Source organism: Nuphar pumila, chromosome 6 (assembly GCF_984573655.1).
Source record: "Nuphar pumila chromosome 6, dmNupPumi1.hap1.1, whole genome shotgun sequence".
In the NCBI taxonomy this organism is placed as follows: domain Eukaryota; kingdom Viridiplantae; phylum Streptophyta; class Magnoliopsida; order Nymphaeales; family Nymphaeaceae; genus Nuphar; species Nuphar pumila.
In genome coordinates, this window is record NC_143254.1 from 127,670,090 (window position 1) to 127,685,255 (window position 15,166).

The 15,166-nt window shown below is 35.9% G+C and overlaps 1 protein-coding gene across 1 annotated transcript; it reads right to left on the minus strand.

The window, feature by feature from the left end:
- Positions 1–812: 812 nt before the first annotated feature.
- LOC149836138 (CEN-like protein 2) lies at positions 813–1,787 on the minus strand. The gene is made up of 4 exons (XM_090010801.1): positions 1,587–1,787; positions 1,410–1,471; positions 1,132–1,172; positions 813–1,030 (listed from the first exon to the last, which is right to left on the minus strand). The coding sequence occupies exons 1-4, from the start codon at positions 1,785–1,787 to the stop codon at positions 813–815; spliced, it is 522 nt and encodes a 173-aa protein (XP_089866927.1).
- Positions 1,788–15,166: the final 13,379 nt, after the last annotated feature.

A 15,166-nucleotide genomic window follows, 5' to 3' on the forward strand; every position in this document is an offset into this window, starting at 1 on the left:
AAAAGAGATCGAACAAAAAAAAATAAAATGTTTCAGGTGATTCGGCAAAATACAAATTTTTGTATTCTAAAATCACCACCATCCATGCGTTCATTCACCACCCATTTCTGCGAAAATTATGATATCAGCATTTTTCGTGGGCCCCACAGATTGCACTGGCAGTGATTTCAAAACATTAAAAAAGAAAATTGTATTTTGTCAAATCACGTAACTATTATGGGTTTCTAGCTTGGGGGCTCCACTTGTCTGGTAAGAGCGGTTAGTGTACGTCACCTTGTGTTGGGACGTTGCAAGTTCGAATCTCAATGGTTTCTATATATAACTGGTAGGGGGTCTGCCTAACCCCAGCTTGCCTATCAAAAAAAACAAAAAAACTATTATGAGTTGCTCAGAGGGACTTTGCTCAGTTGGTAAAGGCAACTTGTTAACGTTATCAAGTTGACAGGACATCACGAGTTCGAAACCTGCAGATACCGTCCCTTGCCTCAAAGTGAAAGCTTGATCACACCTGGATATATAGGCCAGGGGAACCTCAAGGGTTTTATCAACCATGCCCACGAGACTGTTGTTTCACTTTCAATTGTGCAAGCTCTTGAACCATGTATGAGCACGTGGTGCGTGGAGTAGTACATTAAAAAAAAACTAAGAGACACAAAAAGAGTACTAAATGTCCATTCTACTGTCCTTCTGCCATTGTTCACCCCACCTAACCCTAACCCTTAAAAATCCACTTATATTAAAGTAAAACTTCAACTAGTTTTTTTTTTTTTTTCATTATTGGATGATATTCTTTCTCTCTCTTCTTTGGTTCCTTAGCGTCTTCTGGCAGCTGTTTCCCTCCGTGCATTGAAGTAAACAGCAGCAACAGGAAGGCCCAAACTGTTCACCTCTGCAAACCATCGAGTGTTGAAGCGATCTCGTGATGATGGTGGGCTGATGGATCGTCTCTCCTTCTGTTTGAACAACACAAAGACGTACCTATGGATGCCTATATTTGGCTTTGGGATCTCATAGCTCACCAGTTCAGTGCCTAATATACATCATCATCACCAATAATCAGTAAACCGGAATTATCATGACATGCTACTCATTTTTAAGCAAATCCCATAAAACAAAGGACAAAAAAATTACCAAAAGAAGCATCAGTTGTGCCAGGAATGTTGGTGACAATCCTGCAATCACACCATGCATGCTTAGATGGAATAATGAATACAAAATGAAGTGTCTGACAAAGTTCCTAGCAGCACACTTGAAGTGTGCAATCACATTGCACCTGATCTCAATTCCTTAAAGCTAAGCTTGTGCCGTGCAGGTGAGGTGTTCAAACCAAATTTATCTTGATAAGCTTTCTGATCAAGAGCTAGATAGCTCACCATTTTGAAGACTAGTTAATGGTTTCTGCTACTTACCAGTGAAGATGTTCACTTAACTGCGGATCGCTGGGGGTCGGCGAATCCGGATCGATCATGATCTTCATGAAACACAAAAGATATACGTAATAAAAGAGAATAAGAGCAAAAAAAAACAATAAATAGCATAGCAAGTTAAAGATGGTGATCTGTTGTGTGGAGCACTGCAACACTCACCAATGTGAAGGAATCTCTCATATCTTCACCACCAACTTCAACTCTAGGCCTTTTAGTTAACGAAGAAGGCGTGTACTCGTGTCCATTGCATACCAGCTTGCTGGAGTTGTAGGTGACTTTCATGGTTACGCTTGGTGTGAAAATATCAAGAACATCTCCTACTACTCTTCCTAAGGTGAGGGGCTCAAGCAACCTTGACATTGTTAAGGCTAATATGAGCTATGAGAAAGGTTTTTGAATAAGGGGTCTCTCCTTTCTTTCAAGAAATAAGAACAAGGGGTCTCACCTAGGGCGATATAGTGTTGATAGTAGTCCAAAATGGTTTCTTCTAGGAGCAATATGATGGTGAAACTGGGAAGAAAGGAGGCCTTTATAGACAAACGCTAGGATGCCTGTGCTTGAATGCAAGCAGTCATTTATTTAATACAAACTTCAGGAAAAAAGGATCCCATCATTTGACATTGGATACAAAGTATCCTATGTCAATCCTAGCCGTCCAACCTATGTATCTGGACGGCTAGGATCATTCCACATCCTGGTGAATGTAGGACCAATCCTAGCCATTGGTTGGATGGCTAGGATTGAATGTAGGACGGAACCCATCGTATGTCAAATGATGGGATCCGTACAAAAGTTCAGGGGCTGGCCGTTTAAGGAAAGATTCAATCGATCAGGTTTCAGTTCTCGAGTTGTTTATGTGTCAACCATATAAGAGCCTTTGGACAAATATGACAGTGTGAAAGGAGGGAAGCAGAGCAGTCTTTCTGGAAAGCAGGTAAACTTTTGTGTAAGGAAGGTCCTTGATGGTAATAAAATATTTGGAGAGAGAATTCTATGTCTTGGTAGTGGAGAATATATCTTCATTTTTTATATTATCTTGAAATTATCTGCAGTTAACGGAATTTAAAATTTTTATGGTTCTTCACTGACACCACTTTTCTATTCTTCACTTTTCTTTCCTTTTTTTCTCTTTTTTGTTTGTTGACGTTATATGCAGCAGCTCTGCACGATGCAGCGCCACTGACAGCCACCCATCTTGGCATTTCTTTAGATGGGTGTGGTCTCCATCTCGAGAAATGTTGAGATGGGTGGCTGTCAACGCTGGCAATGGCGCTGCATAAAAAACGGCCTCTTTCTTTTCTTGGAATTCAAACAGTGGGATTTGAACACCAGGTCCCTGCTTTGTTTTCTACTCATCGATCTCAAGGGTGAGTTTCATGAACACTACAAAAAAAAATACCTAGATTTTGCAGAGAAGGTTTGAGCAAACAACTCTGACCAACGATTTTTTGAAGACCAGAAAACCAAATGTATGCCGATATTTTTTTTTGGTTTTTTATTTTTTTTCGTGCTATGAAATGCATTACCATTACCAAATCGTGTTTTTTAGGTTTATGCTTCTTTCCTGAATTAATAACACAACATTCTCTTTGGATTCTTGCGTAAATACATACTGTAGAGGTAAATTTAGGGCTTTTGAAATGATGCATCAAGTTAAGGTTTTAAGTGAATCTTTTTTAGCCCAAAATTCATTTTGGCTTTGTTGTGATTAGCGGATTTCATATTTCTATTTTGTTTTTTAAATATAGGAGCCTATGATTGACTTTGGTGTATGATGAAAAAAAACTTGTGTTTCAGTTTTTTTCTTGTTTGTAGAAGATTGTTCATTTCATACATTTCTAATTGTAGATTGGGCTCGATATGGGTGCTTAATATTCTCTTGTTATTGATTACTCATTTTGGTTCTTTTCTCTGGTTTGATTTCATTTTTCTTTTCAAGTTTGATGGTAGGGAAGCTTGGAACTTAAAGTTGAAAGATGAGAGAACCTCACTGTAAATGAAAAGATGAGTGATAAAAGAAATAACACTTAGTGGTTAGCGTGGTTCAGTAAAAAAATCACCACGAGATTCAGATCTCACACACTCAACTCTCAACGTGTGTGAGGAAATCACTATAAGAAGCATATAAACAATTTTAGGAGATCCAGAGGATCTCTCGTGATAACAAGTAATTTTGGTACATCTGTTTTTGATATCCTGATCGGATAGAGTTTCAGACGTTGACTCTTGTGGAGATATGATAAGTTTGGTAAGCTGCTTATTTGACTCATCTTTGGCCTTATCAATTCCTTTATCCTTGCTAAATTTGTGTGCTTGATTATTCTTGGTAGTTGGAGTATTTCCATCATGGACTTGTGGATAGGATCATGTGGAGTGAATCATATCCATTGCTAAATTTGTGTGCTTAATATTCTTGGTAGTTGGGTCATGAAAGGCAGGTGCAAATCCAGTAGTGAGAGCAACTGAAGTAGATAACATAGTGGAGCAGGGTTGGGCGCCAGCCATGTCAGCTCTAGTGAGAAGGACCACAATGTATTTGTGTTGGGATAACATCAAGCCCTGCTTAGTGAGTATTGCCTTGATGCCCAAAAAGAAATGAATATTGCCAAGATCCTTAACGGCAAAGGACTTACTCAATTGAGAGATAAGTGAGTTTTCATTACCAAAATATCATCAACATAAACCAAAAGAATTTTTTTGAATGATTTGGTTTTTAATATAAATAAAGAAGTATCCGTGAGAGAATTATGGAATCCCAGTGTGAGCAAAGTATTACTGGGTCGCAGATACCAAGCTTGAGGTGTCTGTTTTAGCCGGTATAAGGCCTTCTTAAGATGTCAAACATGACGTGGAAACCTAGAATCTTGAAATCTTGGTGGTTGTTTCATAAAAACAACTTCATTGAGATTCCCATGAAGAAATGCATTTTGAACATCAAGTTGCTTGATAGTCTATTGATAGGGGACAACTAAAGCCATCACTATACAAATAATTGTGGACTTGACTATGGGACTGAATGTTTCAAAGTAGTCAATACCCTCTTCTTAATCATATTCTTCATAACAGTACACCAACAAAAAAATTTATTTGCTTGCCTAAATGTTCCAGGTTCTTTGTCTTGAGAGGTGTGGGCTAACAAAGCAATGCGAAGAGAATATGAGGTAGACAAGTACACTTTGAGAATCTGGGTCTCGTCTTACGATCGAGTGAACATCAAGTGGGTTCACAAAGGAGGCAGAATCAGATCAAGTTCATGTATGAGATCTAAAACAATAGGATGGTTATCGACTTTAGGTATTGGGCTCGAGTAAGGGATTGTAATAGGTCCAGTATCATTAACTGTATCATTGGTTAATTAAGGTGGGTTGGGTTGATGATTTTGGTTGAGGTAAATTAGGTTGGTTTGGTGGGCTTGGTGTACTGCATATGATTGGTTCGAGATTAGGTATAGGGTATAAAGTAGGAAAGAGGCTTGTGGGGACCGGTAACTGGATGGACGAATTTGTAGGAAATAACATAGGATAGTCTTGTAATAGAAAGCATTTTTTATCAAATATGACATTCTTGGAGATAATGATTTTGCCAGTATTGGGATTAAGGCATTGATATCCTTGGTGGGAATTGCTATATCCAAAAAGACATATTTTTTGGTTTTATAATCTATTTTGGTTGAATGGTATGGTTGAAGGCATAGGTAATAGGTGATGCCAAATTTTTAAAAAAAATTATAATATGGAGATTGTTTGAATAGAATTTCAAAGGGACACCGACTTTGGGTCAGAGGGGAAGGTAACTGGTTTATTAAATAGATTGTTGTGTTAAAGACAAATGTTCATTATTTGGTGGAGACGTCTACTTAACTCATAAGACTTAGCTCTGTGTCCACTATGTGTCGATGCTTTCTGTTTACAACACCATTTTGTTGGTGTGTGCGTGAATAAAACACCTTGTGAGTGATAGCACATTCACATAAATATGGTTCCAGCCCTTTGTACTCCCTGCCACCATCAATATGTAATGATTTGATTTTCTTTTAAAAAAGAGTTTCAACTTTGACTTTAAAATTGCAAAAGACAGAGGCCATTTCTGACTTGCAAGCAATCATATATATCCATGTAAACCTTGAAAAGGCATCAACAAAATGAATGTAAAATCAATACTAGTCCAAACTAATAACTAGAGCAAGACCCCAAACATATAAATAAATGAGTTCTAAAGGTTCAGAGAATTTATAAGTTAAAAATGGAAGAGCATGACTCTTCCCTTGTTGAGAAGCATCACAAACTTTATTTAAACTATGATAATAGTAGAGAAGACCAAAATTATTCACCACTTCATCACATGCATAGCTGAGTGCCCTAATCATTGTTGCCACTAATCTAGAGTTGCTTGTTTGCCTACCAATGCTCTTTTCTGCACTTCTTTATTCATATCACTTATAGGAAGCTTTATTTGATAAAGTCCTCATTGAACCGCCTTTGAATGATCTCTGTCCCTAAAGGAAGATCCTTAACACAACAATATTCAAGGTGAAACTCAAATATAACATTATTATTGTGAGCAAATTTATTTACTGAAAGCAAATTTTGAGAGATATATGGAACGTGTAAAATATTTCTAAGATCAAATTTTGAACCATTAATGAAAAAATAAGAAGTTCCAATATTATGAATGTTCAAACCTGTTCAGCCACCTATCTTAAACAATATCTTTGCCTTCATACAAGGTATGTAATGAGAGAGAATTTAGATCATGAGCAAGGTGGTGAGATGTTCCCGAATCGGGACACCAGTTGCCTTCTTCCATAACATTAGTTGTGGTCTTATATGCTTGAGGAGTGATTTCATGGGATTCACTTGAGTTCTTCGAAAAGTTATGTGTAATTTGGAAACAACATTTGGCCATATGTCTTGGTTTTTCATAGTACTAACATATCACATGACTTGACTCATTTCTCTCTCCATGTCCAGAATTTGTTCCTCTAAATTGACCTCTTCCTCTGTTATTATGATATCATCCACCTTTGTTGTTTTGGTAAGGTTTTGATTGATTAAAACTGATTTAATGTTGGACATAATTGGTAGTTGGGTTTGTGAAAGATCCTTCATGACTAGTGTCGATAATCTGAGCTTCTTCGATCAGTAGAAGGCTGTGAAGATCTTCTAAAGTGATTGATTCAGTAAGTGGAGAAAATGTTTTGAAAGTTCTATACTCTTGTGGAATCTCTCTTAATAAATGCAAAAATCATATCTTCATCATTCCCTGGGCATGAGACCATATCCAATTGATGAGACAACAATCTAGCTTTTTGAAAATACTCATCTATGGTTTTCATACCTTTCTTCGAGTTATGCAATTGATTTTTTAATTACAGTATCTTAGATCAAGATTTTGCAACATAGGTATTCTTAAGTGCACTCTAAGCCTCATACGAGGATTTGAGCCCAACAATCTGGGCATGAATGGATTCAGATAGAGAAGATATGATCCAACTGAGCAGAAGATGATCATGTCTTAGCCAAATCAAATAATCAGGGTTGACAATATGAGTTTTACTATCACTGAACAAAATACGTTTGCCTAAACATATCATAGCATTAAGGAAGTGAATTGAGACTCCCAAAAAAAGTAGTTGTTAGCTGTCAATTTGATGTTCAAAAAATATTGTAAACTAGCCAAAGCTGGCAATATAGAAGGAGAAATCAGACTTATTTGAAATGCTGATGACAAGGTTGTCATTGATTCAAATACAAGACCAGCAATGATGATGAGAAGTACCAAGAAGATGGGTGGTCATATCAAGGCTCTGATACCATAAAACACAAGAGAACCTCACGATAAATGAAAATATAAGAATTAAAAGAATTAACACTTAGTGGCTAATGTGATTTAGTGAAAAATAACCTATGTCCATGAGATTCAGATCTCATACACTCAACTCTTAACATGTGAGAAAATCACTATAAGAAGCAATTACAAGATTTTAGGAGATCCAGAGGATCTTTCATGATAACAACTAATTTTGGTACATCTATTTTTGATATCCTTATTAGTTAGAGTTTAAGACGTTGGCTCTTGTGAAGTTTGGTAAGTTGCTTCTTTGACTCATCTTTGGCCTTATGAATTCTTTTATCCTTGCTACATTTATGTGTTGGATTATTCTTGGTAGTTGGAGTATTTCCATCATGGACTTGAGGATTGGATCGTGTGGAGTGGATCATATCCATTGCTCTAACAAAAGTGTTGTGTTCTAACTACTCTGAGTTAGGCATAATTAAGTTTGAAGATGTAATATTGGACAGAGATGAATGGTTTATGAAGATCAAAACAAAAACTCAAAATAAAGCAAAAAAATTTACCTTTTTTTTAATTCCAAAAGGTCATACTTGTTTGGGATCAAACACCAATTCTTTCTATTGCCAAAACTACTTGGAAACTGAGGAGAGCTCCCAAACCAATCATAGAGTTGGCAGTACCTCTCATTTTCAAAACCATGTTTTATCAATGCATGAAAATAACCTTAATCCAATTATTGTTATAATTGTTCCCTTCAAAGGATTCACAGTTTCACCCTTGTCCAACAAAAAACTCTTATATATATATATATATATATATATATATATATATATATATATATATATATATATATATATATATATATATAAAGAGTTGAGAATTGAGAGTAATTAGATATTTTTTTATACAAAAAAAGGCACAATAACTCCCAACCATGACTAAGCAACTTATATGATTCTTTTTCTTTAGTTTGCGACAACAAATTTAGTTATGATTGATTTCAGTCAACTCAATAACTAAGCTCAAGTTGAGCTCATATTATTTCAACCAATTGAATTGAATTACCCAAGCTCAAGTTATCCATGATCTCAACAGACTAGCTCATGAGCATTGTCAACAATGGCTCTAACATCTGACCAGGTGGGCCAACCTAAGGCATTTAAGTTAGAAGGATGTCATAACTTGATATGTGTTTCTTGTCATAGGAATCACATTCAACATATTTGGTATTTAGGGTGGTTAGTGTTCCTTGTCATAGTAATCATATTCAACATATTTTGCACTTAGGCATGTGTGTGTGCATGTGCATGGGCGACAAGACCAACAATGGTAGTCACCGTTGTGTTGATGTTTGATGTAGTGGCAGTTATTAGACTTTATAGCGGCAGTTTTGACTGCCTCTATAGATCTATATATTTTGTTGTAGTGTGATTAAATACAATGAGGTCAAGGCGAGTTTAGCCCATGGTTTTGAAACGCAGTGACTCATCACTCCGCTCGTCCTTGAATGACTCGTGACTCGGCTGGGTCAACTCGGTGACTCTGTCGGGTTATGTTAAGATTATATTTTATATAAAATATATAAATATATATCATGTATATTTTATAGTATGTTATCAATATATTATATATAATATACGTTATATGATATATTTTTTATAATATTTTAATGTATAATATTATTAATGCATGTATAACTATATTTTTATATGCAATATATAATTATACATAATATTTATATTATATTTCATATAATATATGTAATTATATATATAATATATCATATATGTATATATAGGCATGACTCAGCTGAGTCATGGGCAAACTCGGTTGAGTCATGTTAAAACTCGGTTGACGCGGTCATGACTCGATCGAGTTAACCCATGACTCGGCCGAGTTTTGTACATGGGCGAGTTGTATTGGTTTTTGACATAGTACTTGAACGATCCGGGCAAAGTTAATCAAGTCACCAGTGTCTAGATCCAAATTGATTAATTGTTAGTAAATAATCACTTGCCTCCAAACACATAGTTCTTTGACAATGTATAACTGTCAGATTAAACAAAAATTATAATTAATAGAAAGGTTGATAAATTATAATTAGTACATGTTGCACATCTTAGAGGATAAGAAATAACTTGGAAGTGAAATTAAGTTCAACACTTCTCTTTTCTTATATAAATTGGCTCTGAGATAGTTTCTTTTCTACACTACTTGGCTACCTCACTATTTTGTATGTATCACACATACAAAACTGCATCATAGAACCTATGTATCACCTTTTATTCGAACCACTATTGTCATCAGGTATGTTGGAATTAATAGACTTACTCACATGAGGAGACCTGATTTGCTGTAACAACAAATTTTTATTTTCTTTTGATGAACTTTTGTTAATAACTAATTCTTCTGACTAGGTTTGAATCTTGGGTTGTGCATTGTTCATATTTATTTATTTATAAACGTTATTTAGACTTGGACTTCTTGCAAGATGCAAAGAAAACACTTATAAAAGAGAGAAAATTGATGTCAATCTCAATTATTTAGTAAGTTCATCAAGATTTATAGTCCCACATAATGGATAATATCATTATGTCAAAAACCATCATGACTTAAATCTATAAACTTAGGGCTTCATACCAATATCATATTTTTATTTAGGAATTTATCCTAAGGTTTCATGAGTCCATATATTCTCATGCAAGAGGTCTATCTAGATTTAATATTTCAAAAATGAAGCCTTTATCAATGACCATCAATAAAACATGATGCATTAATATATTTCAAATAAAAATTTTCTAAATTTGATATGGATCGATAATCCTTACTCAATGGAGATTGCATTACTAGTTTAATCCAAACATAAAGTGTTGTTCAACACATAAGATAAACAATTATCACATCGACTAAGTTAAATTGTGCATAGTAATCAAAATATGCATATTTGACCCAAAATACAAATTTAATTTTAAGATTGTAATAATATCCAATTTTCAATATTATGGATCCAAATTGAATCCAACGACAACAATCGTAGATAAGAATCAACTTGGGTTATGATAGAGTCCAATCCATTTTAAACAAGTATACTACTCATAGACGTATAACACTTTAAAGATATCAAGCACAATTGGATATAATATACTAGAACAAAAAGTATGGTTCCATATCCAAAAACCATAAGAAGTATGACAATAGATAAATGGACCAAATCCAAGATTTGGTGAAGGTCATTAATACAATGCATCTTTTATATGCCTCATTGCAAATAAAGGCTAGATGGATTATAATCTTAAATTGATAAAAAAAATGAATCCAGTTCCAATATGGGATCTCGATCCAAGATAGGATCTAGATCCAAGATAGGATCCAAAAACAAGAAAAAATAATAATGAATTCAAGTGAATACACCACTTTTAAAGATTAACTCTCATCGTTATTAATGGCAAAAAAAAATAACTCTAATTTCAAGAAGGTCAAAAACCCTAAAGTGGATATAGATATGAATCTGGATCAAAGATAAGTTTCAAACAATAAAATTTGGATCCATTGTAGGGTTAAAATAAAAGATCATGCATCAAGTTATTTTTAACTATTAACCATGAAAAACACTATTTTTTTATGTATATAATATTAACTTTAAAATCTGGAGAACATATCAATATATTCTCAATTATTTTATTAGATAAACTAGCATGCAACCATCTCTCATACTATTTATATAAACAAGTATCTAGTTAGATAAACTAAATATAAATTTAAGAGTGTACATTATGTCATTCACTTTTAACCTTTGATGTCGTCAGCATATTGCAAACTATCACAATAAATTATTGGTAAACTATCTCATTAGTTATGGCAACTGAGTTCAAATCAGGTATGTTTGGAGGCATACGTTAGACGCATAATCTTAAAAACGATAGTTGCTCTACTTAGGACTTGGTCCTTGAGAAAGGAGTATTTGTGCAACTTCGCTCTCAAGATACAATCGAGGTTTTGCCTACTCGTGAATGTCAGTTCACGCCCTATACTGGGTGAGACTAAGTAATTTGACACAAACCACCTTGAATGACCCCTTGACTTGATTAAATAGACCTTAGGCTCAAGATAAGCATAACTTGACTAAGTCAATGCCTAAATTTCCTAAAAAAAGGAGAGAGAAAAAGCACTATAAAGAGAGACTAGGCTCATTAAAATGATAACAAGAGAGAAGAAGAGGGAGTACACTAAAGAGCTCATGCCAGAGAGGAGATAACTCTGGGTGATTATAGAAATGAGAGGCATGTTGGGGTACCAATGTCAACATCCACTTACAGAGGGTTAAACTGCTAGCAATAAAGGCCTACAAAGGTCATAAATTAGGTTCAAACGACCAATAGAAGAAGAGTTATAGACTGGTCTAACTCCAAGGTTGAAAAGGGCATACAAAGGGTCGAGAATGACCCTATGAGGTCCAAAATAGTCTAGTCTAAGGGGCACGATCAAAGGTCATTTGGTCTGGAATAAAGAGGGTGGCTAGGAGATGTTGAAACATTTAATGGGACATGCATAAATGTTGGGCAACTTCATGTCATGGTCAAAGGCAACTTAAATGGTGCACCATGACCAGGTTAAGGCCCTAAAACAGTTCATAAAGAAAATGGTTGGTCAAAGACTTAAGGATAAAACCATCTCAAGTTTAAAAAATAATGGTCAAAGTCCAAGCGTGACTAAGTCAAGACCAAAACAAACTGAACTAAATCTAAACTCAAACTCAAACCCAAACCCAAACCCAAACCCAAATCGAAGTACAAGTTCAAAACAAAAATTTAAGGTCCAATGTTCAATTGAAAAGCCCCCCCCCCAGTGGGCTTGGCTCATACGAACAAGTCTCCACTATATAAACACCCCCCACCCCCATCAACGAAATCAGGTCATGTTGAACATGAGCGTTTTTGCTCATGCTGACATCGTGGCTGTCTGTTTGCATTTTGGATGAATGCCATGTGGTTTTGTTGACTTTTGAGCTTTTTAAAATGCAAATGGGATGGCCCCTTCAACTCTTCAATGCAAAAACACTCATGTTCAGCATGACTTGATCTGCTTCCCCCCTTCAACTCTTCAATCTAAAACTAAACTTTTAGAAAGAGATGAAAACCTATTAACTTAGGTAAATCTAAGGAAATGAAAGGCAAAGTTAGGTTCTAACCCAACAATTTTTTGACAAAACCCCAACAAATGCACCCTCCCATCATGTGATATCTAGGTGACTTAAGGATGGTTTTGCCATTGTTGGGAAAAAGAGAGGATGATTTTGAAAAACAAGATGATTGTGGGTTTGCCTTATAAAAAAGATGCTTATTATAAAAAGGATTTTTTGGTGGTTTATTGGATGTACGGTGTTTAATATAAAATTCAACCTTTGGATAATTTTGCTCTGTCCTTTCATCTTCACCTACCAAAGTATCCGTCACTTCATCACTTCCCCTTTCTTTATCCACCATGATTCCCAACAACTAGTCCATCCTTTATACACATGCGCCATCAGGTCATGCTGAACATGAGTGTTTTTGCTCATGCCGACATCGTGGCCACACGATTTGCATTTTAAAAAGCTCAAAATTCAACAAAACCACGTGGCATTCATCCAAAATGCAAACAGATGGCTATTATGTCGGCGCGAGCAAAAAACACTCATGTTCAGCATGACCTCATCTGCTAACCCTTCTCACTCACCATTAAATTCACACCCCACCCACTAACCCAACACCAGCTGGCATGCCCCCCATTGAGCAAGGATTCTGGTAGGATATTCAGCTCCATATGAATTAGATCCAACCTATCTGTTATAATCTTGTGAGAACTATCAGCTTGAGACTGGTAGGTTAGAATTTTAGCTCTTTCACAGTAATATTTCACAATAAAAGGAGGTCTTTTTTGCCTTTCACTTAAGCTGTGCAAGAAAACTCCAAAACCAATTCAGAGAACAGTAAAGCTTCATAAGGTTTTTCTGTCCGGGTGCAAATAGTTTGCATCTTCGCAAACATGTTTATTTCACAGTGAATCTAAATAATATATATCTGGATCTAGGTTGGATTCAGAAAAAAATATAGTCGAGTCTCGTTGTTGAGTACGGGTCTAAATCATGCAAACAACATACTCATGTATGACAAAATCAGGTCTAGATCCAATGGCATTTGTTCTAAATCCATTGACCCAGTTTTCAATGGATCAAGTGCGCTAGGGGCTCTGATCATAATTGGGTGGGGGGACTTCCTTTTGGTATTTGAGTCAGATCTGTTGTATAACAGAGTTGTCTAATTTAATGCAAACTTGTTTTTTTTTTTAAGGCAAGCTGTGTTTAGCCAGACCCTTGTTATACAACTATACCATTGGGTTTTGAACCTGCAACGTCCCAACACAAGGTTATGTGCACTAGCTGCTCATACCAGAAGCAAGCAGAGCTCCCTTTGATAATTTAATTGATATTATTATTTTTATTATAGGATTGCAATATTGATTTTTTCGCTTGATTTAATGTCTAGGTATGAAGGGTCCTTTCCTTTTATGAGAAGAAGCTGTCAGTGCAAAGTCTCGTTTGGGACATTGCAGGTTCAAACCCCAATGGTACCTTGAATAATAAGAGGTGGGGTTTGCCTAACCCCAGCTTGCCTTTAAAAAAAAAAAAAGAATTAAAAAAATGAGGCCGAAATTTATGACTCGATGTTTTTTTGTGATGCGAGAAATTGAATGAACTGCTCGTGGCTCAGCTTTTGTTCGACTCGAAAAGAGCTCGTTCAAACTTGTAAAATTAGGCTCAGCAAGTCCAACATGAACAAGCTCGTGTAGCTCTTTAACTACCAATAAAATATGTTTTATACCATAGAGTGTAGGTGGTTGAACTATTTAGCTTGCAAGCAATAAACTTAAAGGTTAAATTCAAGCTTAGAAATTTGAAGTAATTTAGTTGTTTTGTAAATGAGCCAGCTCAAGCTTTAATAGTACCCATGTGAAACCTATTCTATAAGTCGCCGACTCGGCACCTGTTATAGAATCACACGATTCAATACCGATTCACCTCAAATTAGGGAGAATCAGCCCTTATGTTATTATATTACTTTATTATATTTTTAATTAAAAAAGTAAAAAGTTATCGATTCACCTCAATTTGATTCGAGTTTGAATCGGCCGATTCTCCGGATCGATTGAAATAGGTTCGTAATCGATAGTCTAAATTCTATTAGTAGTAAATGAGCCAACGAGCCAACTCGAGCTCACCCAAAAAAAAAATGAGCCAAGCTTGAATAGGGGTGGGCAACGAGTTCATCGGGCAGCCATGAACCAGGTTTGGGTCAAGGTTTTAGGCCAAGGCCCGTTAGCTATCAGGCTGAAACCCAGCCCATTATATACATGGGTCGGGTTCATGGCGGCCCGATGAACTCGTTGGCCTGCAAACTACCGAACCAGCTCAATGAGCTTAGGCCATTTATTAATTTTTAATAATACAAAAATTTTAAAACTTAATTAACTGCATAGTAACTTGATAACTATCATTATTTACTTGATTAGTTGCATTAATTTTATGAAATCTAAAAAGATAATTAATTTGGTACATAAAAACTTGGGTTTGGGCCAGCTCGGCCTGCTTGGCATTGGCCCATTGGACCAATGAGCCGGGTCATGCCCCGTTAAGAACCAGGCCAAACCCAGCCTATTAGTAAACAGGCCGAGCCATCTCCAGGCTGGGCCACACTTAAAGCCTGATGGCCCGAGCTCTACACGAGCCGGGCCAGCCCGATGCAAATAGTTTGATTTGTCCAAAATAGATTTTTATTAATAATTGTAGCCATTTTTTATTTTATCTCAAAAAAAAAATCGGGCACGCCGTTTTTTTTTTGATACACCCCTGTTTATGACCCCCCCCCCCCCCCCCCCACCCACACATATACACACACACATGAATC

What these genes read in the sequence shown, in the direction of transcription:
- LOC149836138 (XM_090010801.1), bottom strand. Translation starts at nt 1,787, where the DNA reads ATGTCAAGGTTGCTTGAGCCCCTCACCTTAGGAAGAGTAGTAGGAGAT. An exon ending in TTAAGTGAACATCTTCACTG is followed by an intron (nt 1,173 to 1,409) that starts GTAAGTAGCAGA and finishes GTGTGATTGCAG; the next exon opens with GATTGTCACCAACATTCCTG. An exon ending in CACAACTGATGCTTCTTTTG is followed by an intron (nt 1,031 to 1,131) that starts GTAATTTTTTTG and finishes GATGTATATTAG; the next exon opens with GCACTGAACTGGTGAGCTAT.